Here is a 27,676-nt window from a genome sequence, read left to right as displayed (position 1 = left end):
TCCTCTTCAATTTTTAATCTTTTTTGCTTGGATTCTTAGGGTTGTCTTAAGTTTTAATCGACTTGAAGGCATATAACAACAAGAACAAATTAAACCAGAACTACCACTAGAAGCTAAAATGATGAAACTGAGGTTTATTTATTACGTTTATACCCTGCCTTTCTTTTCATGATAGAAACGCAAGGCGGCTTACATACGGTTCCCAAGTGGTCTCCTATCCAGGTACTAAGCAGACCTGACTCTGGTTAACTTCAACAGGGAGCTGGCCTTACGCGCCTTCAGACCATAGGTTATCATACTTTGGACACATCATGAGAAGACATGATTCACTAGAAGAGACAATAATGCTGGGAAAAACAGAAAGGAGTAGAAAAAGAGGAAGGCCAACCAAGAGATGGATTGATTCCATAAAGGAAGCCACAGACCTAAACTTACAAGATCTGAACAGGGTGGTTCACGACAGATGCTCTTGGAGCTCACCGATTCATAGGGTTGCCATAAGTCATAGTCGACTTGAAGGCACATAACAACGTACTGCCTTCAAGTCGATTCCGACTTATGGCGACCCTATGAATAGGGTTTTCATCATGCTGAGAGGCAGTGACTGGCCCAAGGTCACCCAGCGAGCTTCATGGCTATGTGGGGATTTGAACCCTGTTGTAGTCCAACACCTTAACCACTACACCACATTGGCTCTCACATAACAACAACAACAACTGTTTAAAGTGGAGTAACAGTGGAAATAATGTCGGGTATGAATGCGCCTACATAAAATGACATTTAAAGCATATTTCAAAGGCAGATAAACTAAGCAGTCACCAACTAAACATCGCCCTCCATAAAATGCCGGGTCCAAGCCCAGCCGTGACTTCTCTTTCTACACAGAAGGTCGCCTTTTTTGTTGTTGTTCGTTTGCATTTCCTTTTTGAGTCTTTACTGCTTTTTAATTCCTCTTTCCTCTTCCCCCTCCCCTAACATGGAGAACTTCAAGCTCTGCCATCGCAACCGGAAGTGACGGCGTTTCGGAACTCTTTGCATTCCATTTTTTCATAGATTTTTCTTTTTATCCCCATCTCTTTGCCTTCCAAGTCAGCCGGGGTTCTGTTGGCCACGCCCCTTCGCCACTCTCAGTGGCCCATTCGGCTAGCATTCCGGCTGCCATAGTTACGGAGACTGTGCTGAGCATCCTTCCTGGGAGAGTCCCGACTAGCTCCCTGCAACTCTCCCTCCGCTGCAGCCCGCGCCTCCCCATCTGGCCGGTGGGGGGGGGAGAGAGAGGAGCGCCCCCTCGATGCCTCCGCGCAAGGGGTTCCTCTGCGTCCTGGAGCTGCACATCCGCGCGGTGAGGAGGGCTGTGCCGTGGTGGTGGTGGGAGGATTAATTTGGGGAGGGAGAGAAGGGAGACGGATCCTGCTTGGACAAGGTGAGGGCTTTTATTTATTTTATTTTAAAAAACGGCATACCGCTAGTTCGTTAAAAACATCCAAGTGGCGTATACACCACGTTAAAAACAACAACAGCCATAGAATAAAAAAACTGAAAATACCGTTTTAAAAAAGCTCAGCTGCTGCCCCCCCCAAAAAGCAAAAAATTGCCTGCTTAAGCCTGGCAGAATACAGAAAGGTTTTCAGCAGGCGCTTAAAGGTTAAGGCAGACGGCGCCTGCTGAATCACTTTTGGCAGAGCCTTCCAGAGCACCCCCAGGGGATGATGCTGAAGGCTACATTTTGTGTCAATGTCAGGGGTGTAGTCGTCCAGGGTCTGGGGTGTGTGTGTCTTAGACCTTTTACTTTTTTGGGAGCAGGCCCCCAATGTCTCCAGCATCCTTTGAGACAATCAGCATGAAAGGGGAGTGTGTTAGCCACTGAGAAGAGTCTTCTAACATGCTTCCTAGTCCTTTCCTGCTGATTGGAGCCAATCAGAGTGAAAGGAGGTGAGTCAGCCATTGAGAAGACTCTTCTCAGTAGCTAACACTCCTCTTTTATGCTTATTGGCTTCTAGGGATATCAGTTGTTGTGAGAGAAGGCATTAACAAGGATCTCATTCTCAACCCAGCAGCAAAAAAGGGGGGCGTTCGGATCTTGTAAGGTCAGGTCTGTGGCTTCCTTTATGGAATCAATCCATCTCTTGTTTGGCCTTCCTCTTTTTCTACTCCCTTCTGGTTTTCCCAGCATTATTGTCTTTTCTAGTGAATCATGTCTTCTCATGATGTGTCCAAAGTATGATAACCTCAGTTTCATCATTTTAGCTTATAATAATAATAATAACTCCTGATGATAGCTCCCAGCGGTTTTACATAGATGTTAAATAGCATGGGAGAGAGGATAGAGCCCTGTGGTTCTGACACCCAATCATTTGTCTTCTTCGCAGTCCATGCTATGCGCAAAGCTCTCCTGCAACACCACATTTCAAATGAGTTGATTTCTCTTTCTTTCTCTGGTTTAAAGTTAACGGAAATTGGAGGCTCCCAAACTGAATGTTAAGACTGCTGTTCTCTTAGCTCTGCTGGTCTGTGATCCGCTTGCTGGCTGTGATGGATTCTTACAAGTAAAACTGTTAAGCCAAAAATGTGATTTTCCTTTCTTTATAACGTCTCTTCCCTCCCTCACCCCATTTTCCCCCTTTGCCCTCCCTTAGTGCTTTTCTACTGGCTGCCTTTGCTCTCAACTGCATTTGGAAACTGCCCTTTGTCTTGCCTTTCCCAGCTTCTCCTCCTCTCCATTGACTACCAGCCAGTGAGATGTGAGCGTTTTGCCTTTTCACACTCTTTGCACCAATCCCTGTGAGGAGTCTGGGTTGGGCAAGCTGGGAGTCTGATACAATATCCGCTGTCCAAATATGCGGCATAGATTTTTTTCTATTCCCGCATTTGAAAAGTCTGTATCGCGTCTCTTTTCCCCCCATGTCTTTTAAGGAAAATAAAATCCCTTTATCTTTCAATCCTTTAAAATGTTTGCTCAGCCAAATAATGGCTTACTGCAAACACAGGAAGCAGCCTTATACCGAGTCAGAGCATTGGTCCATCTAGCTCAGTATTGTCTACCCTGACTGGCAGCAGTCGCCAGGGTTTCTGCCTGGAGACTCTCCCATCCTTACCTGAAGATGCCAGGGATTGAATCTGGGAGGTGACACAGTGCTCCAAAATGATAGTCATCTATAAATACCAGATGCTTTGGGTAATAGTTATTCCTTGAAGATGAAATGTGTCTTGTGAATGGCATAATTCCAAGCAGTTTTACTCAAAAGTAACTTTCATTGTTCAATGGAGCTTACACTCAAATAGGATTGAGGCCTTATTTGACAAATGAAATGAACTGCCTTCAAGTCAATTCTGACTTATGGCTACCCTGTGAAGAGGCTTTTCATGGTAAGCGGTATTCAGAGGGGGTTTACCATTGCCTTCCTCTGAGGCTGAGAGGCAGTGACTGGTCCAAGGTCACCCAGTCAGCTTCATGGCTGTGCGGGGATTCGAACCCTGGTCCAACACACTAACCGCTACGCCACACTGGCTCATGAGGCCTTATTTATTATTTCTTTAATAACCTGCCTCTCTAGCCAAGAGCTCAAGGTGACATGCATGGTCCTCCCCCTCTGCATTTTAGCTTCACAACAACCCTTTACGGTAGTTTAAACAGAGAAGGTGACTAGCCCAAGTCACCCAGTGAGCTTCATGGCTGAGTGAAGATTTACCACTGCACTACACTGGCTTTGCCAGAACCTGCATACTGCAGTATCTCTATCAATCACAATATTATCTGTACAGTAACTGTATCATATGGGTTTCTGATAAAACATGTCATTTTAATGCAAACCTACCTTGTTAGGATAGTTGTAACACTCTAGGTCAGGACGGATAGAGTTTAGGTTTTTGGTATCTACTTTTTTAAAAGACAAAACCCAAGATGCACCGACTAGAGCCTGCTGCAAAATATATAAATGTAGAATTAAAGAATTCTTAACCTAGGGATTTGTTTTGACTACAAGAATTGAACTGAGCTCATAGTCCTTCCACACAAAAATCCATTCCTGATTACCACCCACTGCAGCTTTCTTCTTTTTGGCAGTATTTTTTTGGGGGGGTGTCATGTTGTTCTCATTGTTAAGCAGTTGAGAGTTAGCACATCACTCAGAGGTCAACTGGTATGTTTCTTCTCACCCTGCATCTAAAGTGCTAACTGAAGGTTAAGTATTATGACATGGGTAATATAAAAAGAAAAGATATCAATGAGAACTCTTTGATACTGAGCTGCAAAACAAAAAGCCACCGCTCAGAGCTTTCCTGGGTGTTTCCCAAATACTAGAAAAGGCTTTCTAGGGACCACAACATGTTGAAGTGGGAGGAAAGCCCCATTGCACAAGCAACCTTCCCCACATGTTTGTTTTGAGTGCAGTTCTGTGTATTAAAATGCACAACCTTCCCCAAGAAAGAATCAGGTGTACCATGTTGAAAGAATAATTCCATTTCAAATACTGTTTCAGGGCGCAATCCAACTTCTATTTATGCCAGGCTGAGGGACGTTGGATATGGCGGGCCCCTGGCTGAGCCAGCATGGTCCCAGCTCAGCCGGGCTCTGCTGGCAGAAGCCCTTCATCCTGGCTCAGCCACGGCATCACCGGCACCCTCCCAGCTCAGCCAGGGGTCTGCCAAGGAAGCCCAGCCTGGCGGAAAGGGAACCAGTGGAAGCTGGCGCAAGGCCTGAAAAAGGGGCATTCCGGGGGCGTGTCAGAGGAGGGGCTGAGGGGGGGGACTTAGGCTACATCCAGATCATGGTGGGAGCGCTCCTGCAGGTCCCGATCCAGGCAAAAGTTACGTTCTAAGAAAATAATTGCAGTGAAAGTCAATGGAGAGTCTCTTCGCCCAGCTCCTGGCTGAGCCAGCGTTCAGCCGGCCTGGTGGCTCCCAAAAGGCAATTGAACACCACAGACCTTCCCGCCGGCTCCTCTTCCACCGGCTCCTCTTCCGCCACCTTCCTTTAAGGTTGCTCTGCCCAGCAACCTTTTTGTTGTTGCAGCCCCCCCCTCCTCAAAATATTTCTGCAGTTATACAGATTTATCCAGGAGTAAGTCCCATTGAACTCTGTAGGATTTACATCAGAGTAGATATACCTAGAATTGGGCTGTGCATGTCTGCAACAAAGGCAACAATACAAGCATTAAGAATGATGTATCTAACAGATTTTAATAGCCATGATTACAATCGTTATAGGAGTTGGCAGTTTAGTTTTAAAAAGCTATGACACTGTGCAGGAAAAATATGTGAACAAAGTTACATTCACTTCCTGCCACAACTCTTTCCGTTAACCCTGTTTCAGGAAATATAACAGTCAGACCCAGAATGCCTTGCCTTGTTGCCAGTAAAAAGGAATTGCTCCCCCAGATCAACTTTTAAAGATACAGAAGTCCTTTTGGTTCCCAGGCCCGGCCTCCAAGAGGTCTTCTGTATCTTTAAAAGTTGTGCAGGGGGAAGGGAGAATTCCACCTTGTGGTTTTTCTCATTACAGTGTTGCAAGAACACCTGCACTTGGCTGACTTTCTCTTCTCCTAAAGATACAGGATCAGTCTCAGACCCTGAACCTGGCAACCCTACTTGTGAATGCTGTGTGTGAATAACTATGAATATACAGCTCAACAATTTATGTACACAGATTGTACACTTGTTGAATGTAATGTGTGAACACTCCTGGAGTCTTGTATGAGGGGAAAAAAAAGAAACTTGGCATGTAAAATCGAAGTTACAGTAAAACAAAGACAGAATTCTACAGTTGCATATTATAGGTCTTTTTGATAACATCAGTAGTTTTGATATTGTGACCCATTCAGATCTTATGAAGGTTTTTCAACGTCCACAATGCCTTCTTCATTGAGATTTGTTTCTTAGCATACCTTCCTAATGAAATAGCGCCTCACATTCCAGATGGTTTTAACATTGTTTTTTTTCACTCTGCTGGTTTTGTTTGAGTGCTGTCTTGATTTTTTTCCTGCATCTTATTTTAACTGTGATTTATATATATTTTTCTATGTTGCCCCACTAGCTTTGCTGAACCGTGGCCTTAAACAAAAAAATAAACCTGCTTGCCACTTGGCTTCCTCCAGTGCTAGAGAGGTTTGCTATCATACCTATAGAAGTTTCTGTAGGAATATTTAATGTTGTGACATCATCATTTGCTGCATTTCCCTGCCTGTGCCAGCTAAAGATATCGAATTGGGGCATATGGAATATTCAAGATAGGGATGCTGTGTTGGCTGCAACATAGGCAGTTCCCTACTCAAGCAGCTGTACTAATATCAGGACATATCCGAACCTTGATCTCCTAGGTAACATGCCCGGGAGTGACACTGAAAGCCAGAGAGGACCTCTACATCAGTGCCTGCATTTTGGGACAACATAAGAAGACTTCATCTGTCCGTGCAATATTTCCCCTTCTATTTGATGAAAAGCTAATATTTGAAAAGGTAAATGTTCCAATATCCTGGGGATGGCATCCCATGCATTACTGGCGTTTCTGGTCCAAGGACTCCTTACATGGATAGACATTGCAATGCACATACATCGACATGAAGAAGGATGTTCCCTCTGCCTTAAATGTTATGGTCTGTCCTGTGCATGTGTTCCTGTCAATGCATGCACGGCTGCCTTCACACTGAAGTCGACAGGGAAGCCCATCCACATGGGAATCTAGTGCCTGTTTCAAGTGTATATTGATCTTTAGATTGGAAACGGTGTGCATTTTACGGTGAAGATGTTGATTCAAGAATGGTTGTAGGGCAGGGTTGTGGCCCTCCACATGTTGCTGGACTCCAGCTCCCATCTGTTGGGAGTAAAGCACCCACGCATGTTACAAGTGACCTGAACCAGTGGGGGGAGACAGAAAGGCAATCTGTTATTCCCTATGCTGATTCATCCTCTAAAAGCGTTTGTTGTTTTGCAGGCTTGGCTCCCCCATTCCTCCCTTCTCTTCCTGTCTTAGTTAGTAATGGCTCCCTGAGTGCAGTAGCTGCTTCAGCATATATGACTTTACTTCTGTGTAGTATTAAGCTTTAGGCTTTTTTATTCTTTCAATTACCAGTCTTAACAGACCAGTTATTTCTACACTCTGCTGCAGTATATATCCACTGGAAACTCTGACACCATCGCCAGCATGATCAGGGCGATGGGAGTTGTGGTCCAAAATATCTGAAGTTCCCGTTGTTGTGTGCATATGTGAGTCCTCTCCAGTTTTGCATTATGCATAATATGCCGGCCTGTTCTCTGCTTCATTCAGGGATGGTAGCCATTCCCAGGCAGTTTTTCTGACTCATGCTATTGTACTGTACTTTCTTGCTCAGCATGGGCACAGTGTCACAGCTTATACATTACACCCATCTAGTCTGGTTTGCTACAGTTACCACCATTTGGGATCAGTCCTTAAAAGAGTATCTTACCACGCGCTCTAAAAGTGAGTTGATACTCTCTTCAGTCTTTATTAATAAGCGGCTAATAACCGATAAAGAATGCAGGCTACCAAGATAACAACAATCTTTATTTACAGTCAACCGACCACAGATACAAAAACATGGCATTAGATATTAAAAGATAAAAGATAAAATGCTTGAAATCAGAAACTATAGCAGACAAAAAACAGTCCAATTGAGTTAGTTTTCATTTACAATCTTACAGGGTCTGATTGAGATGGCCAGGTTCAGGAATTTTGCCACCTGCACAGTTATTGCCTTATCAGAACCCTCAAGTAGAGTGATCAGAAGAGACTCAAGGGGGCGGCCTGGGAAGGACTGCATAATTGGGTATAAAAGATCTTTTCTGGCCCCTGCATAGTATCTACAGTTGAACAAAACATATAAGATAGACTCGGCTTCGACGCTATCACAGGGACAGCGTCTATTATTGGTTGGGTTTTTATTATATCTGTCCTCCAAGAGTCTAGATGGTAGGGCATTACATCGGGCCAATGAAAATGCCCTCCTATAATTGGGAACAGATAGCCAGCTAAGATAGGGCATCCCATCTTTACAAGGAGGCCCTGATAGGCCCAGTGTCAGGGGGGAACAGGGGCCCTGGGCAGCTGCCGAGAGCTCTTGGGTGTCAATATCCGCTAACCTCTGTTTAACTATCGCCTTGGTGCTTCCTGGCTCCATTGATAGCAAATCAGAGGGATAGAGACCTACTGAGATAACTTTTTTGACTACCAGCTTTGTCCAGGATGGCTCAAAAGCATCTCTCATTACCAGGGATGTAAAGGGGCTGTGAGTGTACACATGGCAGCAGCAAAGCCAGTAATGAATAACACAAACCCAAGCTGAGCATTTCAGAGAGTTGAGGCCAGCCTCCAGATTGAGGGTAGCTCCAGAAACACATCTTGGGACACCAAAAATGGACCTCAGAAAAAAAGATTGAATTCCTTCAAGTGAACCTTTGAGGTATGGGAACCAGATTGGTGCCCCGTAGAGAATCGAAGGGGCTGTCTTGGTTCTGTAAACACGGATGGCTGCTGGCAAGAAATTCCCGCCCTTTGTATAAAAGAAGCGGGTCAATGCGCCCATGTTTTTCTCGGCCTTGGCCTAAACTTATTTTTCTTCGGCACTCCATCTTGCTGCTTCATGGAACCAGATACCCAGGTATTTATAGGAGTCGACCTGTTCAATTCTGTCGCTCCCCATAAACCAGGGGTATCTAACCTTTCTCTTAGAAAATACTACTACTTTGGTTTTTAAATAGTGAATTGTAAGAAAGTTTTCTTTACAGTATTCCATGAAGACACTCAATAATCTCTTTAAACCCAGCCGAGTTTGGGAAATTAAAACCACATCGTCTGCATAAAGCAGGATAGATACCTTTGTGTGCGCAATCTTAGGTGGGTGGGATTGTGTTGTCCCCAGTGCGGAGGGGAGATCAGCCAGACAGAGGTTAAATAGGGAAGGGGCAAGGACACACACTTGTCTAACCCCTCGTGAGGAGGGAATCTCCTTGGAAAAGTGACCATGATTGCTGCAGCGTACTTGAGCAGAGGTGTTTTGATACAGCGTGCGAATCAAGGATGCAGGCTACCGTTTGATCATAAGCAATGGACTGCACACATAGGGAGCTGCCTTATACAGAGTCAGACCATTGGTCCAACTAGCTGAGTGGTGTCTACACTGACTGGCAGCAGCTCTCCAGCCAGCCCTACCTGGACGTGCCGGGGATTGGACCCGGGAACCTTCTGCACGCCAGGCAGACACTCTACCTCTGTGTTACAGCCCTTCCCCATTCTGTCACTGTGTTGAAAGCATCACAGATTTACATCCCTGTTATTTATGGTTGCTTTTAATTTAAGATGGATGAAATACTGAAAAGGAACACCATTAAAGTAGAAAATTGGTTACTCCTGTGAGAAGGATTTTGTGTTGGCGGCAACTTAACAATATTCTTTTTCCTTAAAAGAACCAAGTGCAGTTTTCTTTCTTTCTTTTTATTAATAATACAGCAGTCATATTTTTCAGTGACCTTGTCATCGGTGTGGCCAAATGGCTCCATTTCATTTTCTTAAATTTTCATTTTAGGTATATACTGATGTAGTTGACCCAGGAGACCTTGTTGAACTATTTGAACGTAGGTTTTTAAAAACCTTTTTATCTCTATTGTACTTAATTACTTTTAAAAATGTACAGTATGAAATGGGAGAGGAGGAAGGAAGCCAGAAGTTGACTTTTTTTAAGTGCAAGAAAATATGAAAAGGACACTACCCTATATTGCTATAAAATCACTGTGACTTTCTCAAAAAATGATTCAAACTAAGCTGTGCCAATCAGCTAACCAAAATACACCCTAAATTAATCCAAGGAGGCATTTGCTTTCATTGGAACATCTCACTAAGGTTTTAAATGGAAACCTGCAGAATTAGTCATATTCAGTAAGAAATATTTATGATAATCTTTTAAATACTGAAGGTTTGGTAATTTTAAAATTTGGTGAACTTTTTCTCATGATCCACACTTACAAAGATTTGTCACAAGCCTAATAAAACTCCCCCCCCCAATATTCCTAGCCACTATGGGGTAAGAGACAAGAGAGAGTGAAAATACGATAGCAAAGAGATTAAAGATTGAAGACAAGAAGTCAAGATGTCAAGATAACAAAATAACAACTGTTTTCTAACTAGGGACATATGAAACCGTCACTTTGCTGAAGCTACGTAGGCTTTGGTCTGACCAGTTCCTGGATCGAGACCACCTAGGAACGCCATATTTCCAGGATGAGACCCAGGGGGTATAATGGTTAAAGTGTGAGACTGGAGCCTGGAATACCAGGGTTCAAATCTCCACCAGCCATGTAGCTCACTGGGTGACTTCACTGTCTCTCAGCCTATCCCACCTCACAGGGTTGTTGGGAGGATAAAATCAAGAGGGGGAGAACCATGTTTGTATGCCACCTTGAGCTCCTTGGATGAAAGGTGGGATGTAAGTGTAATAATAATGTTTAGAAAATGAAGAAAGTTGGGATATACTAAATAAATAGGAAAGAAAGGTTTAGGCTAGTCCTTGACTCGAAGATAACAATTTAATAGTAACAAGTGGGTGGAAAATTCAGTCATAATTGGGCATGTGCCAGCTTTGTGAATTATAAAAGGAATTATCTCTGCCATATGCTTATGATATTCCTCGGGCAGAAAATATTTTGCAAAAGTAATGAGAAGACTGCATACGGTGAGCAAAACGCATTGTAATCAAAGGACTGGAGGATTTGAGCCTACCCTCATCCTTTAAGGATGCTGAATAGTGTTTTACTCCCACAGTGTCTAAAACTGTAGTCTTGGGGAAGTAGGAACTGTTGACTGGCCTACTTGATACTCTCCTTGATACAGAGGGAGGATAGATGGCAGACAAATAAGACAACCAGAAAAGGGCATTCCTTCTGTCCCCTTCTGGGGTGGAGATGGGGATAAAGATTTCACTTAAACAACATCAACAAGCAGCTGTTATGCGATCTACATCTGGATTATCTGATGCATGATAGTCTCTGAAAAGTATATTAAGTGTCAGAGCAGTGAATCCATCTGCTGCTAAACCTGACTGTTACGAGCTAAAAACTAGGATCTTCATTATATTTCTTTTCCTACATGTGGCCACTGTCCATCTCTGCTGATCATTGCCTCGTCGAAATTGTCCAGACTTTTCCTGTTCAGGTTAGAGTGTGTTAAACTGGTGAAAAGCTTTTCATCTGCATATTGAAAAAAAAGTCTGACTATAGTTTTCCCCTCTTTTTCTAGTTGACACCGCAGTGCTTGAATTGATACAGACTGTTCCTCCAGGTATTGTATCGATATCTTCATTTATGCTTTGCGCATACCATGGACTGCAAAAAAGACAAATAATTGGGTGTCAGAACAAATTAAACCAGAACTGTCATTAGAAGCTAAAATGATGAAACTGAGGTTATCATACTTTGGACACATCATGAGAATACATGATTCACTAGAAAAGACAATAATGCTGGGAGAAACAGAAGGGAGTTGAAAAAGAGGAAGGCCAAACAAGAGATGGATTGATTCCATGAAGGAAGCCACAGACCTGAACTTACAAGATCTGAACAAGGTGGTTCATGACAGATGCTCTTGGAGGTCACTGATTCATAGGGTCGCCATAAGTCGTAATTGACTCGAAGGCACATATCAACAACAAATAGGTTAATTTTCATGGATGTCCATTCTTAGGAGCTGCCATAGGGCATGTCCTCTACCGTGACACCACCCCCTGAACTTCTGAGGGTGGTGGAACTACAAAGAAGGACCCCTCTGCTGATCTTAACACCTGAGGGTCTGTAGAGAAGGAGGTGGTCTCTATTTGGACTTTAAATGTTTAGAGCTTTAAATATGAACATGAGCACCTTAAATTGGGCCCGGAAATGAAGTGACAACCAATGCAGCTGTTTTAAAACGGGTTATATGAGATCTAAATGAAGCTCCATCCAGTAATCTGGCTGCTGCATTTTGGACTAGTTGACGTTTCTACGTTGTCATCAATGGCAGCCCCACATACCGCACATTGCAGTAGTCCAGTCTGGAAGTTATCAAAGCATGGAGTACCAACATATCCAATGTCAGCATTACTCAGAGTAGACCAAATAAATCAATAGACTTTATACTGATTTCAGTGGGTATACTCTGAATAACCAATATTAGGTATCACCCAGATTTCAGTGTGAAAAAATTATGTCTGTATTTAGTTCTTATGCTGAGATCGGTAGGATTCAAAAATTCTTCGCTTTGTCTGGATTACACCCTATGTGTGTAGTGTGGCTTGCCTAGATTTGGTAAAGAAGAAAAAGTGGATGATTTTTTTCCAGTTAAAATATGTGTAACTATTACTTTCAGTGGGAGAGATTCTAGCCACATATGAAGAAAATACAAGAGATTTCCTTTTTCCTGCTCCCAAGCTAATGTGTGGACAACGAGGGTCAGTTCATGAGGTTTTAATGAAGAAGACTTGTGGTTTTACAGTAAGTGCCTAAGTTGTTCTTTTTGACAGATTATTTATTTATTTGTTTATTAAAATATTTCTATCCCGCCCTTCTACCCTACAATAGGGCACTCAGGGTGGCTTACAATAAAATCACACACAAACATAATACAATTATACACAATAAAAACACAGAGCATTACAATGATTTAAAATACATAAAGTACAATTACAACACATAAAATAATATGCATATATATAAATACGTACAGACTTGCATACATATATAGATATGCATACATATATGGGGGAGTGATACTAAAAGGCATCAAAAGATAAAAAGTAAAAATAAAGAGCGTAACAACAGTGTCAGTCTCACCCATCAGTCTCTCCGGCTCTCCGGAACCAGATACTTTTTACAAGTTTCTGGAAAACCATCATGGAGGGAGCAGAGTGGGCTTCTTGAGACAGGGAATTCCAAAGCCTGGGAGCCACAATGGAAAAGGCTCTCTCCTGCATGCCTGTCAGTTTAACATCTTTCATTCCAGGCACGCAGAGGAGACCAGAGACAGATGATCTTAAATCGAGGGCAGGAACATATGGGCGTCATTCAGATAATTCAGTATTTAAAATTGCGAATGATCATCCAAGGTTACACTTTTATAAAAAAACCATTGCTCTAAAATATTGCTTGGTACTGTGGTATGTTGGAATCACAGTACAGTAGGGCCCCGCTTATACGGTGGGTTCCGTTCCAGACCCCTGCCGTAAAGCGGAAAACACCGTAAAGCAGAACCCCATTGACTTTAATGGGCCGCGTCGCGTGAAAATGACGCGGAAACAGCGTAAAATGGCGCAAAAGGGGAAAAAAAACAGTTAAAATGGAAAACGACAGCCGTCGCATCAGCGGAATGCCTTAAAGCGGAACGCCGTAAAGCGGGGCCCTACTGTACTGTCATCCATGTAGAATGTGGACCATTTAGTATCTACATTGTCCCAATATATGATTCTGTGCCCAGCCTTTTGAGGTCTTTAAGAGAGCAATCTAGCAAATGTAATTTACGTTGGCTCAAGTAAAACCTGCGTAAAGTACAGCAGATCCAAACCCTGTTCAGGAGCAGGGCAGCTGGCCCAAGGCTTGCATAGGGAAAACAACTCTTTAAAAATAGAGTTTGACTTACACCACCCTTTTGGCCTGTGCAAGTTCTGCAGGGTTGCCAGGTCATGTGACTAAGCTGAACGGAGTTAGAATCCAGTATAAGTCCCCCACCCCTGCCCAGACCTGTGCCCAGAACACCCCTTTTTGGGGATTTACACCAGCCTCGGTGACTTAATGGCGGCATAGGTCTGGCTGAGCTGGAGACCTGCCAGATCCTAACTCGCTCATCCTGGAGGATCTTGAGTTTGGGTTGTTCCCTAAGAGATATGCTGAGTGAAGGCATGATCCATTTCTGCTGTGTAGGATTGACATATTTCGTGTCACTAAGCATAAGCTTTGTCTTGCTTTTTCAGTTGAATTCTTTTTCTTTTTGTTGCTGTGCCACCTGCTTGGGTGGGATGCTTTCAGAAACCTTACGTCTGCTTTGACCTGCTATCGCATGCTATAAGCATGCTATCTTGTGTGGAGGAACCATTAACTCAGCAGCCGAACATGCTCTAGATCCAGTCCCTGGCATCTCTACTTAAAGGGATCACAATGCAGGTTATAGAAAACACATCTGCCCAACACCCTGTAAAGCTGCTGCCATAGTATTCTGTCTGTCTTTCCATCTATCTAATGTGTTTTTAAGCTTCCATTCAAAATACAGCACCTTCCCAGGGCAACTTACATTTAAATCAATTTAAAAGCATATGAAATAACATAACAACACAATCAGAGTCAGAAGTAAAAACATTTCAGTCAATGTGTCACAGCAAGTTGTAGCAGCATATAAGACTAAAAACAGAGACTTTTGCCTATTCATTAGCCTAATTAAAAGCAATCCTGGACAAAAACAAACTGCAAAGGAGTTTGCAATATTGAGTTACATGAATAAGTCGTCTCAACTGGTATAGTGAGGCCTGGCTTCCCTTTTAGAAGCCAAGCTGCTGCTGCTGCTGCTTAGCAAGGCTTGTTCTTCTATATGCTATTCTTACCTTTAGTAATGCTTTCCACCAATGTACAAGGAACAAAATATGTGTTGACAGATCTACAATTATATAATTTCACTTTACTGTATTTCATTTTTAAAATGTCATTTCATTAGTTATCTGCATATCCTTTAGTAAAGGGCTGATTTTAATAATGTCTTTGCTTACCAGTTCAGTACATTCACATTTGAGTTGTGAACAATTAGGTGAGCTACCAGTGAGTGTGGCCACACAGAGGTTCTTTTAACAATTAAGCGGTATAAATATTTTTTGTTAACAAAAAAAACTTAGCATTTAGAGGGGTGAAAGGACTTCATTATAATTTGTTTTCCTTTGCCCAGCACCAAGATGTGGCAAACAAATATACGAATAATGTCTCCATTGCCTGTATCAAGACGTTTGAAAGTGATGTGAGTAAAGGTTGTGCCGCCGGACTTGACTTTTAATTAGTGGTGTGTAACATGCCAAGAAAAATATTTTTACATGCTTTTGACAAAGCAATGTGTCGAAATAACTGCCAGACCTTAATTGTTGTACAAAAGCAATATAATTGTCAGTACCCGAATGCTCAGAAAAACAAATATTACCTTCTTGACATTTACCATTCTTTTCATGAAGTCTAAAATTAACATGAAGCTGTTAAAATTAGGAATGTATTGTTGCAATTGATGACATTTACTTCTTTGATACTCCTTATCTTTCCAGTTGGAGCTTGATGTTCAGTTATTGTCTCTCTTCTAGGGAATTGCACCAAAACTGAAATTTTCCACAAATTGTCTTATTTCTGAAAGCCTGGTACATTCCAAAAAAGCTCAAAAGCAGGTTAGCATAACTTAATTATGTGCACTTTAATATCTAGATTGAAAATTGATAGCTAGATTGTTTATTTTGGTGAAACTCCTTTTTTCTTGAAAAATTGGATTTACATTTTTAATCAATTTCATTGAAAAGGCAGCCTGAACACTGAGAATAAGTGAATCTAAAATGGTCAGCTACAGCAGTCTATGTTCACCTAATAATTTAGTGTTGGAAGAGAAAGAATGGCAAGCAATGTTTTATAGGGATAGTAATAATAGATAAAAGATATTAAGACATTCTTCTGTGGGCACAGTTATCCTCACCAATACCCCTTGTGACACCTGCAAAAAGTCTCAGTAAATATTCCCTCAAAAATTCCCCATGTACAAGAGATTGTTTGCGTTTTCTTCTCAGTTCCTGTTTGCATTGGCCCAACCTCTCCTGCGTTGAACATCCCATTTTTCACTGGATGTCCAGACTGGCCACCCACACTCCCATCCATTCTGGAGAGGTGCAAAGAGGTTATCTCAGAATGATTGCAGCGGCGGCTGATGTTGGTGCCTTTCCCCCCATTAATGGGGCAGCTGATGGGGTGGCATGCCCACACCATTTTGTGGCCTTGTCTCTTTTTTCTGCAATTTACATGTGGCAGGTGTTTTGTTTTATGCTATGCCCCCTCCCCCATTGCAGCCATTTTGTGACTGGTGCCCACAACACTTCCTCAACATTCCAAATGTGCCAGCTGGCCCAAAAAGGTTGGCAGTGGCTGGTCTACTGCACATGTAAATATTTTTATAGGAGTATAATGATGCAGACAAGGCAAACTCTACTACAGCCTGGACCATTTTCTCCCTCACCATGCACACTTCTTGACCTAGTAGTCCAATAGTAGTGATGAGGGAGGAAACCCCTCTGGCTTGGTAGTACTTATTGTTCAGCAACTAGAGAAATAGGAGCATTAGAGGGCTTCCTTCTTCTTGGCCAGGTGTGGGGAACCATTGGCCCTCCAGATGTTGCTGAACTACAATGGCCACTTTTCCTGGCCACTGGCCATGTTATGCTGGGGCTGATGGGAGTTGTAGTTCAGCGAGATCTGGAGGGCCAAAGGTTCCCCTGCCTTGTTCTAGGCAGTGAAAGATAGTTCAGTATTGTAGCACAGCAGCTGAAACCAAAGGGCGGTATTCAACTAATTAATTGTGCAAGTGCAAGGATTAGCACTAGCACTATAGGACTTAGGGTGGGAAGAATGTAAGAGCTCTAAGAGTGGAAGAGTGTGTGATCTTGCGGTTTTGGAGCTTGCTCTAGAGACCTTAAGCATGTTAAAAAGTAGTATAATTGTCAAATGGTGTATTGTCAGTAGTGAAGATGTACACTCTGAAGCCCTTCATTCTTTATAATTTCCTCTCTTCAACTCAGGATAACTTAGACTGGCTGCACCATGCATCAAAAGATGGAACGCCGCAGATCAGGTCATCAAAAAAGAAGACTCCTTCGCCCGAGAGAAACAGGCCCTGCTTAGCAACAAAAACCTACGAGCAGCCCACAATAGCCTCTCTTTCTCGATCACCATCTCCTTACACAAAAAGGCGGATGTGTGAACTCGAGCAAGTCAGACAACGCCTGGCCCATCTAGACCTAGGACCTTTTGATTTTAGAAAAGAATCAGATAGACCTCCATTTGTAATACGGCAGGTATGTTTGTTCTACAGCAGTTCCAATAAGCTTGGAGCAAATCTTGCTTGTTCACAGTTACTCCAAGAAGCCTTAAAATCCAGCTTTTTCTCTTTGTGACCGCTTATTTTCTCCTAAACACTCTGCTCTGCTGGGGGCTTCCCATTTGGTGTTGATCCATGACACCCTTTTTTAAAAGTAGCAGTTCCCCATTTGCGGAAAGCCTTCCCTGTGTGAGATGTGTCTGTCTGTCTCATTATTGACTTCCAGGAGGACATTTGATGGCTGAAAGACACTGTTCAGGTAATTCTGAGGTCACCGGTTCTGAAAAATGGAAGCAAAAGCTTCCAACCTGGTCTCCTATTGGGAGGAAATGGGAGATATAAATCTAATAAATAAATAAACTTAATGGCCAGGCCGAAGAGGAGAAGGGAGTGTGTGAGTCCAATGTTCATGCATATTACAATAAACAACTGTTTGGATGTCCAAACTGGACCACTCTGTACAGACATACATTTTGTGCTACATATAAAACACTTAAGAAATTATTTAATTTGCAGGCTGAACCATTGCCTCCTTCACCTGATGTTCATACTTGGTGTCGCCCTAGAAAGAATATAAAAGATGCTTGGTCTGGGACAACCTGTGGCAAGTATTTTTTTTAGTATAGAAATGATGTGTGCATTTATAGAGATAGACACACACATATGTGACACTGTGTAGTTACAATAATAAACCTGCATTTTGTTTCTGTCATCTAGTTCATCTAGACCACAGACTGTGGTCTGTTGACCATGTCCAAAAATACAATTTAAAATCATACTGCCTCTAGCACAGCATCATTACAATTGCTACAACAGGCAGGAAAATCATTAAGTAGTCTGCTGAAAACCCCAGCAATTTTCATGTGGTCTGTGGGGGAAAGTGTTTGGGAAATTCCTGATCTCGTTCATTAAAACTTTCTTACATTTTCAGTTACAATGTAACACACTTCTGTAAATAATTATGTCACAAACTAAATTATCTTGTTATCTAAACACTTTTATGTGTTCAGTCACCATTAACAACCATGTGGTCATCAAGCAAGACACTGTTATCAATGGTTGCAGTTGAAGGTGGCGCGTTGGTTTTATAAGTGAGCATTATGAAAAAATAAGATTGATACCTGCAAATAAAATGTTTTTCCTTTTGTTTTATTTTATTTTTTAGATCCTAGTCTCCTTGGCAGCTACAGACCCAAGAATCCTAAAGTAAGTTCTGAAAAGGAGACTGGGTGATGAAAGTGAGACAATAATGCTGGGAAAAACAGACGGGAGTAGAAAAAGAGGAAGGCCAAACAAGAGATGGATTGATTCCATAAAGGAAGCCACAGACGTGAACTTACAAGATCTGAACAGGGTAGTTTATAACAGATGCAATTAGAGGTCACTGTTTCATACGGTCACCATAAGTCATAACTGACTTGAAGGCACATAACAACAAAGCCTAAACTTCAACCTCCTTGGCTGTTGGTCATTTCTTTGCTCAGTCCTACGTGTCGGCTATTACCTTGAAGATTGGGACAGCTTGGGACCACCTCTTCCTATATGTTGTGTACCCCACCCCTCCCCACTTAGGGCAATGAAAGGGGCTATTTTTTGTGTCCCACTCCCTGCCAAAGTTCAGCAGGCAGCAACTCAGGAAAGGGGCTTCACTTTTGCAGGGTTGTGGAACTCGGGGAGATCCACCTGGCTTCCTCTCCGATAGAAGCCAGCTCAAAGTGTTTATATTCTGGCAAGCCTGTGACATGACAAGTTTCTGTTTGTGTTTTTCTAAATTATTTGTTTTAATAATGTGATTATTTTAAACATTTGTCAAAGTTCAGCACCTTGAATGTCCTGGACATGAGACAAGCAGATAGGATATAGACTTTAAAATGGTCAATCTTGCTTTTAACATTGGCTGCTTAAATCTGAAAAAAGGATTTTATTTAAAGGCAGGTCATTTCACTTTCACTGCATGTAAACCTTAATAGTATCTTGATGTCTGTACATTTTACTCAGATGTGGCCAACACTTTTCTCTTAGGGATCCAGTGAAGTCATCCCGCACAAGAATTTCCACCTGTGCATCTCTAAGAGAGAAGGAGTTTAACATCTGCAATAGGACTTCCTCTTCCTCTCCTCTCCTTGCTTACCACCTATGCTCCCCATCTGTTCTAAAGGTTCCCCCAACCCTCTAGAACAGATTGGGGGGGGTGAGGAGGGGAGAGGGAGAGGAAGTCCCATTGCACAGGTACAACTCGTTGTCCTACCAGGACAAATTTGTTGAATACAAGTCCCTTTAATTAAATATGTCATCCTTCAGGCAGACACCAGAATTTTCAAAATCTGAAGTGAAAATTTCAAATACACAGATGACGTGAGAAATGTCTTTTAGAGTTGAAAGGATTGTGGCGTCTGCATTTTAGTGGTTCTGTTATCTCTACTGCTGCGAAGTTGCAAATACACAAAAATGCTTTCTTTTCATTGTATTGTAGTTAATGCTCAGATGTAGCCAAGACATTAAACATACCATATATCTTCCTTAAAGGTCATGCTCTACTTTTTGTGTTTTTGACAGATTATCAGGTCATGTTACGAGAAAGACTTTGGTGGCTTTTCTGACAGCTATGATGAGCGTTTGATTTCGAGTGTAGCTGGTAGGCAGTTCCACCCAACTCGTCTGCTAATGCATTCGGCACCTCCAACATTACAGAAGTATTATTCAACTCCCATGTTAAATTGCTTTTCTCTTAGAGAGAGGTAATGTGCTGTCTTCTCAGTGTTTACTGTATTTTCAGTATTTCAGGCAGTAGGTTCTTGGACCTATAGCTTTGGGGTTCTTCAGAGTATTGGCACACTTCTTAAAATCAGGAATGGTAATCAGCAAACTGCTGAGGATGCAGTGCACATAGCAGAATACCCATGCAGTGACATACAGGTCATGAGTCAACATTGCCACTGAACAGGTATTGAGCTGGCATTAAAGGCAGATATTCGAAATTCAGGATGCCAACCAGCTGGCCATATTCAACTATCTCTCCTGGTAAACTCTGGCCAGAGAACATGGTTACTTTAATTTCATAAGTGCCTTTCGTTTCTATTGTATATATTGTACTCTTCACTTCAGGAGCTAGAGTTAACGTAGTCAGCCACTTTCAGCATATTGATTGCATGCCATCTATCGCATCCAGAATGTGGCTTTGCTAGTGACTTGCATTCCAGACTGCATGAGGCTGGCGGGGAGGGTAGACCAAATGGAAGCTGGGTTTGCAGGTACTTTATCCATTTGGAAGCTGATTTAGCCATGGGCGTGCGCCAAAGCAGGGCAACAAGGATGAACACGGAACTGGAAACAAAGCCCTGTGAGGAGAAACTGAAAGAACTGGGCATGTTTAGCCTTGAGAAGACAAGACTGAGGGGAGATACTATATTTATATCCCACCCTTCCTCCCAGTAGGATGATAGTGCTCTTCAAATACTATTTATTTATTCATTTATTTATTTTATTTATTAAATTTATATCCCGCCCTTCCTCCCAGCAGGAGCCCAGGGTGGCAAACAAAAACACTAAAAACACTCTAAAACATCATAAAAACAGACATTAAAATAGATTAAAACAAAACATTTTTAAAAACATGTTAAAACAAAGCATCTTTAAAAACATTTTTTTTACAAAAAAGCTTTAAAAACAGTTTAAAGTAATTCCAACACAGATGCAGACTGGAATAAGGTCTCATCTTAAAAGGCTTATTTATTTATTTATTTATTTATTTATTTATTTCATTTCTAGACCGCCCATAGCTAGTAGCTCTCTGGGCGGTGTACAAAACGGGATTAAAATACAATATATAATAAAATCTGAGACCAACACAGCAACAATAACAAAGCAAGCACATTGCTGAGCTGTTTTAGGCACAATAACACGAGGCAGCAGCTGATTTTTTGTTTTTCTTTGTGTAAAGCAATGGGGTGTTTTTTTTGCTATGCTCTAATGCAGCATAATTACATAAATATATTTCTTTGACTGCTATTCCTATTTCTTTTATTGAAAGAGGAAGGTCTTCAGAAGGCGCCAAAAAGATAACAGAGATGGCGCCTGTTTAATATTTAAGGGGAGGGAATTCCAAAGGGTCAGTGCCACAACAGTAAAAGTCTGCTTCCTATGTTGTGTGGAATGGACCTCCTGATGATATCTGCAGGAGGCCGTCACCTGCAGACCATAGTGATTGACTGGGTATGGAAGGGGTAAGATGATCTTTCAAGTATCCTGGTTCCAAGCTGTATAGGGTTTATACACCAGAACTAGAACCTTGAACTTAGCCCGGTAGCTAATGGGCAGCCAGTGCAATTCTTTCAGCAGCGGGGTAACATGTTGGCGATACCCTGCCCCAGTGAGCGTCTTAGGTGGAGACCTTTGTCCTAGTCTGCACCTGTACTGAAATTGTTTTAAAGAAGATTTTGTTTTATTGCTTGTTGTTTGCTGCCCTGGGCTCATTATAGAAGGAAGTATTTGATATACATTTAAGAAATACATAAAATAAACAAATATAGTTGCAAAAATATTGCAGAATTTATGCTATACATTACCGGACTATTTTTAAATTCTATAATGAGTTCATCATGTGTATCTATAAAAGAGATAACCATTTGACCTCGTAGCCATTTCCAAATATCAGCAGTGCCCTTAACTTAAATCCTCACCATTCTTCTTCTAGGTTTCGTTCTGGTTGGACCACACCAGCGAATGGAGAAGAGATCCATAAACGAGTGAAAGATATTTTAACGACTCACAGTGCAAGGCAAAGGCTAACTTTTGTAAGTTCTCCCCTCAAGTCTTATGGAGAAAAAACCTATGTGCTTTTCCCCCCTCTCTTATTGGCAGATGCAGAGAACAAGTCAGGTGTTTTCTCTCACTTTGCGGCAGGCTTTGAAGACAAAACAATGGGAGAAGTTCTTGCAGTAACTTATGTTGCAATGCAATACATATCTACTCAGAAGTAAGTCCCATTGGATTCAATGGGACTTACTCCCAGGTAAGTGTGTATTGGATTGCAGCCTTCGTGTCCTTTCCCAGTGAGGGATCCCTCTCCACTTCACCAAGCTTTCTTCTATGTGAACTTGGACTTCTGAAGCCTTCCCCAACCTGATGCCGTCCAGAGGCTTTTGAACTACAATTCCCATCATCCCCAGCTGTTGTATCCGGTGGAAGCTATAGTTCCAAAGGAGAGACACAGAGAGACGATTAAAATGCTGCAATGGAATTTATTCATTAAGAACAAAAAAGCCCAACACATTTCGGCCTGTAGTTATTTTAGGCCTTCATCAGGGGTCAATTTAAAATGTAGTAACAGCCTGCAGAGATATCTGATAACACAATCACTTTTTCTTTTAACCTTCACTGATGACTCCAAAACATTTGACAGACACCTGATTTGGGAAGGCTGTTCTTGTGGCTGACATAATGCAAGGGACACCCATCTCCCCACAGTTTTTCTCACCAGTCTCTCACTTCCTAAGAACGTAAGAAAAGCCCTCTTGGGTCAGACCAAAGGCCTGTCTAGTCCAACATTCTGTTTCCTGCAATGGCCACTTAGAGGCCTATGGAAGTTCGTCAGCAGGGCATGAGGGCTCTAGTGCTCTCCTCTTGCTGTTCCCCAGCAACTGATATTCAGAGACATGCTGTCTCTGATCATGGAAGCAGTAGATAGCCATCATGACTAGAACCCTTTAATAGCTTTATCTTCCATGAATTTGTTTTATTTTCCTTTTAAACACATCTGCATAGGTGGCTATTATCCCTTTTTATGGTAACAAATCCCATAGTTTAATGATATGCAGTGTGAAGAACGGCTTCCTTTTCTCTGTCCTGACTCTCCCAACATTTGACTTTGTTGGATAGCCTCTGGTTCTTGTTACTGGAGTTTGTTATATATAGCAGGAGAGTGCATTGATCAATAGGCTGGCAAGACTGGTGGATGAAAGAATGAAGAAACGTAAGGTTTTTTACTCCTTGGAAATAAAGCCATTCCGAGAACAGACATGCAGGTGGCTATTATGGAGTCATGAGATTAACTCTAACTTTAACTAAGGAGCAGGAGGAAGGAAGTAAAGCCTGAGAAAAACAATCTACATATCAACAAGTAGTTACTAAAGGAGGAGTCAGTCAAGGAAGAATAGGTTGCCTTTCTGTCTGTCTCATCCCTCATTGGTTCAGGTTGCTTGTTACAAGCATTGGTGCTTTACTCGCAACACTAGTATTAGAAGAAGGGGGGTCCTGTGAAAGGATTATGATGATGACGGTTGTTGTTTTTATAAAGGTACTTACGTAATATTCAGTAATAACTTACAATAAGTTTAATCTAATGCAGTACTGTGATATATCCTGAGTCATTGGCATAAAGTGCCGGGGGCGGGGGAGAAGGTTAGATTTATATTCTATCCTTTCCTGGCTAAGGAATAGCAAAAAAATGTAGTTTCTTTTTTTTAAAGGACTATATTTTTGCAGTCAGATGAGATTATCACAAAAATTTTGATCTTGATTTCTTAGGATGAGAGTTGTTTGCCCAAAGCTGATTCCGCTAAGACAAGAGACTCCAGTAAAAGAGGAGATTCCAATAAGCAAGAAGACGTTTCGTGCCTATACTCTTTCAGCAACAGTGAACTTCAGAGCAGGTAAAGCTCCTGCTCCTCTTGTACCTTCCCTGCCCCAAACCTTACCACAGTCGATCCAATCTTTAACAAAATACCCCTTGTTCTATGCCTGTTGTTGCAGTTGGAATAATTATTTTCATCTATTTATTACTATATTTATATCTCATCTTTCCTCCAAGGAGCTTGAGGCGGCATACATGCTTTTCCTCTTCCGCCATTTATCCTCATAACAACCCTGTGAGGTATAAATGAGAGGCGGTGACTGGCCCAAGGTCACCCAGTGAGCTTCATTCCTGAGCCAGGATTTGAACCCAAGTCTCCCAGGCCATGGTCCAACACCATAACCGCTGTGCCCCACTGGCAAATAAACTGGACTTTCATAACTTTTAACAGGAATTGCATGTGCAGAATTTGTTCACAGTTGAACCACAATCCATCACAGAATTAGGCACACTTAAGTCTATTGATTCCATTGGTCTTACGCCCTCATTCTCTTCCTTCCCCATCTTTCTCCATGGGAGTCTCTACCCCACACCTGGGTGGCTTCTCTTGTTATCCCGTCAACAACCCCCTCCCCATTCTCAAACCCTCGTCTTGTCAGCTGATGCAAGGAAAGATAGATGCATATGTTGTCTGATAGTCTGGGACACAGGGATCACTTTGGAACCTACCTGTAGGCATTACTAAAGAATCTGCAACAGCTCTCACCACAACATTGAAAATGATGGGACTTTGAAATGTCATACACAAGTAGGGTTTGGGCATTCGTAGGTTTGTCACATTCTGCAGAGCAGTCATGAGAGTTGCGGGGAATAATCAATGAGACCCAAAGACATTGAAGTCTAGCAATGTCCTCATAAAAGGACAGTCAATGTGGTGTAGTGGTTAGTGTGTGGAACTGGGACCTGGGAGACCAGGGTACAAATCTCCACTCGGCCATGAAGCTCACTGGGTGACCTTGGTCCAATTGTTGTCGCTCAGCCTAACCTACCTCACAGGGTTGTTGTGAGGATAAAATCAGGAGGGGGTGGACTACGTTTGCATGCCACCTTGAGTTTCTTGGCGGGAAGGTGGGATATAAATGTAATTAATTAAATAAAGAAATGGCGTACCAAGGCAGAGGAGAATGTCATTTGCTGACCAAGGGTAGTATTCAGTGCTAGTCCTACTCAGAGTAGACCCATTGAAGTTAATGGACACAGCTAACAGGGTCATTAATTTTGGTGAGTTTACTCTGAGTAGGACTTAGTTGAATAAACCCTTTATATCAATGACTGAAAACCATTAGGACTGCATGGAAGGTCATGATGCCGAACTATTTAAAGCGCAAGTGACTTTGAAGGGGACTTGTGGGATTCTAAAGGAGATGGAACAAAAGCACATGACAGGTGTACAATCGGTATTTCCGAAAGTGGAGCTGAGTGCAGCTATCCTGTTTTTAATACGATTTGTGCACGTAATCCCCGGATCACTTCAGCTCAACTGGTCAGGATAGTTTCCACTTTTAAGACAGCAGACTGGTGTTTTTCCAACATGCATGTGGCTGTGCCCATTCCGGTGCTGAGTTTCGTATAAGAAAGGGAGGACTAATGGCCGTGCACCAAAAGTGAGCACACTCTAAAACTGTGAGGCTGTCAGTATGTGGATGTGAAATTTGCAGGAAGTGCTGGCCGCTCTTCATTGAGCACATCTCAGCCTGTCGTGATGACTGTTGCTGCAGATGAAGGACCCTGGGTTTTGTGGAGCCGGGCTGTGGGTGCTGTTCCTCATACAGTGCTCCTGTTCAGCCCTCTTTCACTTAATTCAACCTTACGAATAAGTAGTAAGTACACGTCAGCTGGGCTTCAAATATAACGCCAAAGCCGGTGGATGTTTTCACGGTCTTCTTTAAAAGGATTATTCCATGGCTATAGTGGTGATAAACATTTTCTTCTTCTCACCAGCCTTAGCACCTGCAAAATATGTATGTATATATGGGACTGATATGGGCTCCTACTGGTAGGAAGGGTGGGTTATAAATCTAATAGATAAATAAAATAATAAATAATACCTTAAATAAGCAGACCCACAACGTGATGCACATGAGATTATTATAACAATAAAGCCCTGCCACCTGTGCAGCTGTGGGCAAGCTGCATAGCCCCAAGGAGCCCAGTTGCCCCCCAACTGGCAGTTGTGACAAGGAAGGGGCTGGCTTGTGCAGCTGAGGCAAGCTGAGCAGGCCCTAGCCTGCTGGGGAGGACTAGCCTCAGAGGGAGGCAATGGGACACCCCCTCTGAATACTGCTTACCATGAACACCCTATTCATAGGGTGGCCATAAGTCAGGAGTGACTTGAAGGCAGTCCATTTTCAAGCATCAATAAAAAATGTTACAGTAAAACAGAAAAGACAAGTGTTGGTGTAGGAGCCGCTGTATCTGCTTCTCCTGTGCTCCACTTTGGTCAACCCAGTTCTTCCTCATCTAAAGGCTTAACCATATGCAGCCTGCTGTAATCAAATCACCTACAGTTTTTTAAAAACCATCTACACTTGGCTTAACTGAGCTCCGAGCTGCTTGTTTAGTTCCGAGGTCAGGGACAGAATTATGGAGAACTTAGCATGTGAATCACACAATTGGTATCGCTCTCAAGTGGTGGCAAGGTGCTTAGGGCATGATCAGCCTGCAAGCTGCCATAATATTTATCTTGACAATCAAAAGCCATTCAAAAGATGCTGACTAGGTGGAATGAGCAACATCTCTTTTTGTGAGGCCACAGCGTGTAGGACAACAAAGAAAGTGGCTTGGATGCCATTTTTCCCGTGCTGGAATACCCTGCTACTAGCGTGGGTGAACATAGCAAGCATGTGGCCAGGGTCTATCAGAGTGCCGGTTATGCAGGGAAGACTCGCGTCATTGGCTCTGCCCACATGCTTTCTGAATTCAGGAGGTGGGATCTCATCATGAAGAAAAAGCTCACAAGCCGCTGGGTGACCACAGGAGACAGGGCATGTCGAACCCTACAGATGTAATCTTGAGCTCATAAGTAATGAAGTGATCACCACACTGACTTTTGCCCCATCTGCACTATACATTAAAGTAGTATCACACCACTTCAAGAGCTGTGGCTTCCCCCAAAGAACCCTGGGAACTATAGTAAAGGTGCCGAGATTAAGAATCCCTCTTCCCAGGGAACTCTGGGAACTGGAGCTCTATGAGGGGAACAGGAGGTTTCCTAACAACTCCCAGTGCCTTTGCTATCGTTCCCAGGATTCTTGGGGGGAAGCCATGGCTCTTTAAAGCAGTATGTTCCTGCTTTAAATGTATAGTGGTGATGGGATCCAAGTCAGAAACTAATCAGTCAGTGGATACAAATATATATGCCACCATACAGTCGCTTTCCATAGTCAGGAAACCAGAAAAGGGTATATGTCTGAGAAGAGACAACTGTACAGTATAGTCAGACATTTCAGTGGGGCAGGGCATTATATTTTTAGTATTGTCTATTTTACAAATAGCTTGTTACGTAAACTTAGTAGACAACACTCAAGCACTTATGCTGTTTACAGAATTAATGTCTCACTCTTTGTTTTGTAAGATCCCAATTTAATGAATGTGTTTTTTTGGGGGGTGCATAGTTCATCCATACGGCAGAGCAACATGGTTCATCTGAATAATGATGACTATTGGACCAGTCAAGCTGCTGAGTATAAATGCAAACCCCACAGAGCAATCTTTGAAGACAGTCTGGAGAAAATCTATCGAAATATGTATAGAAAAGCTTCTGAGTCCATTTCAAAGAATAAATAAATACTTGATAGTGACACAGGTAAAAATGAACAGTATACAAGATCAGTATTTTTAATGAAAATGTTGTTTGTCTTGCAAATGTTTGTATTCTATTTTTTTTTACCTACAATGTTTTTATATGGCTTTGTGAAATTCTGAGGCTGGGACTCCCAACAGGGAAACAAATAAAATCTGGAGGATTTTAA

The 27,676-nt window shown here is 42.3% G+C and overlaps 1 protein-coding gene across 2 annotated transcripts; it reads left to right on the top strand.

The window, feature by feature from the left end:
* The first annotated feature begins 1,094 nt into the window (after positions 1 to 1,094).
* Positions 1,095 to 27,676, top strand: SPATA6 (spermatogenesis associated 6). 2 transcript variants are annotated; one of them, XM_061638173.1, is made up of 14 exons: positions 1,095 to 1,342; positions 6,315 to 6,452; positions 9,537 to 9,585; positions 11,243 to 11,284; positions 12,347 to 12,471; positions 14,903 to 14,971; positions 15,303 to 15,383; positions 16,776 to 17,051; positions 17,591 to 17,678; positions 18,240 to 18,280; positions 19,631 to 19,812; positions 21,768 to 21,867; positions 23,600 to 23,724; positions 27,320 to 27,676. In XM_061638173.1, exons 1-14 carry the CDS (start codon positions 1,292 to 1,294, stop codon positions 27,489 to 27,491), a joined length of 1,539 nt encoding a protein of 512 aa, XP_061494157.1. In that variant the 5' UTR covers positions 1,095 to 1,291; the 3' UTR covers positions 27,492 to 27,676. The 2 variants fall into 2 exon arrangements, with proteins under 2 accessions (XP_061494157.1, XP_061494158.1); XM_061638174.1 differs by lacking the exon at positions 14,903 to 14,971.

The sequence above is a fragment of the Rhineura floridana genome, chromosome 8, assembly GCF_030035675.1.
Source record: "Rhineura floridana isolate rRhiFlo1 chromosome 8, rRhiFlo1.hap2, whole genome shotgun sequence".
Lineage (NCBI taxonomy): Eukaryota > Metazoa > Chordata > Lepidosauria > Squamata > Rhineuridae > Rhineura > Rhineura floridana.
This window is presented reverse-complemented; position numbering and strand designations above follow the sequence as displayed.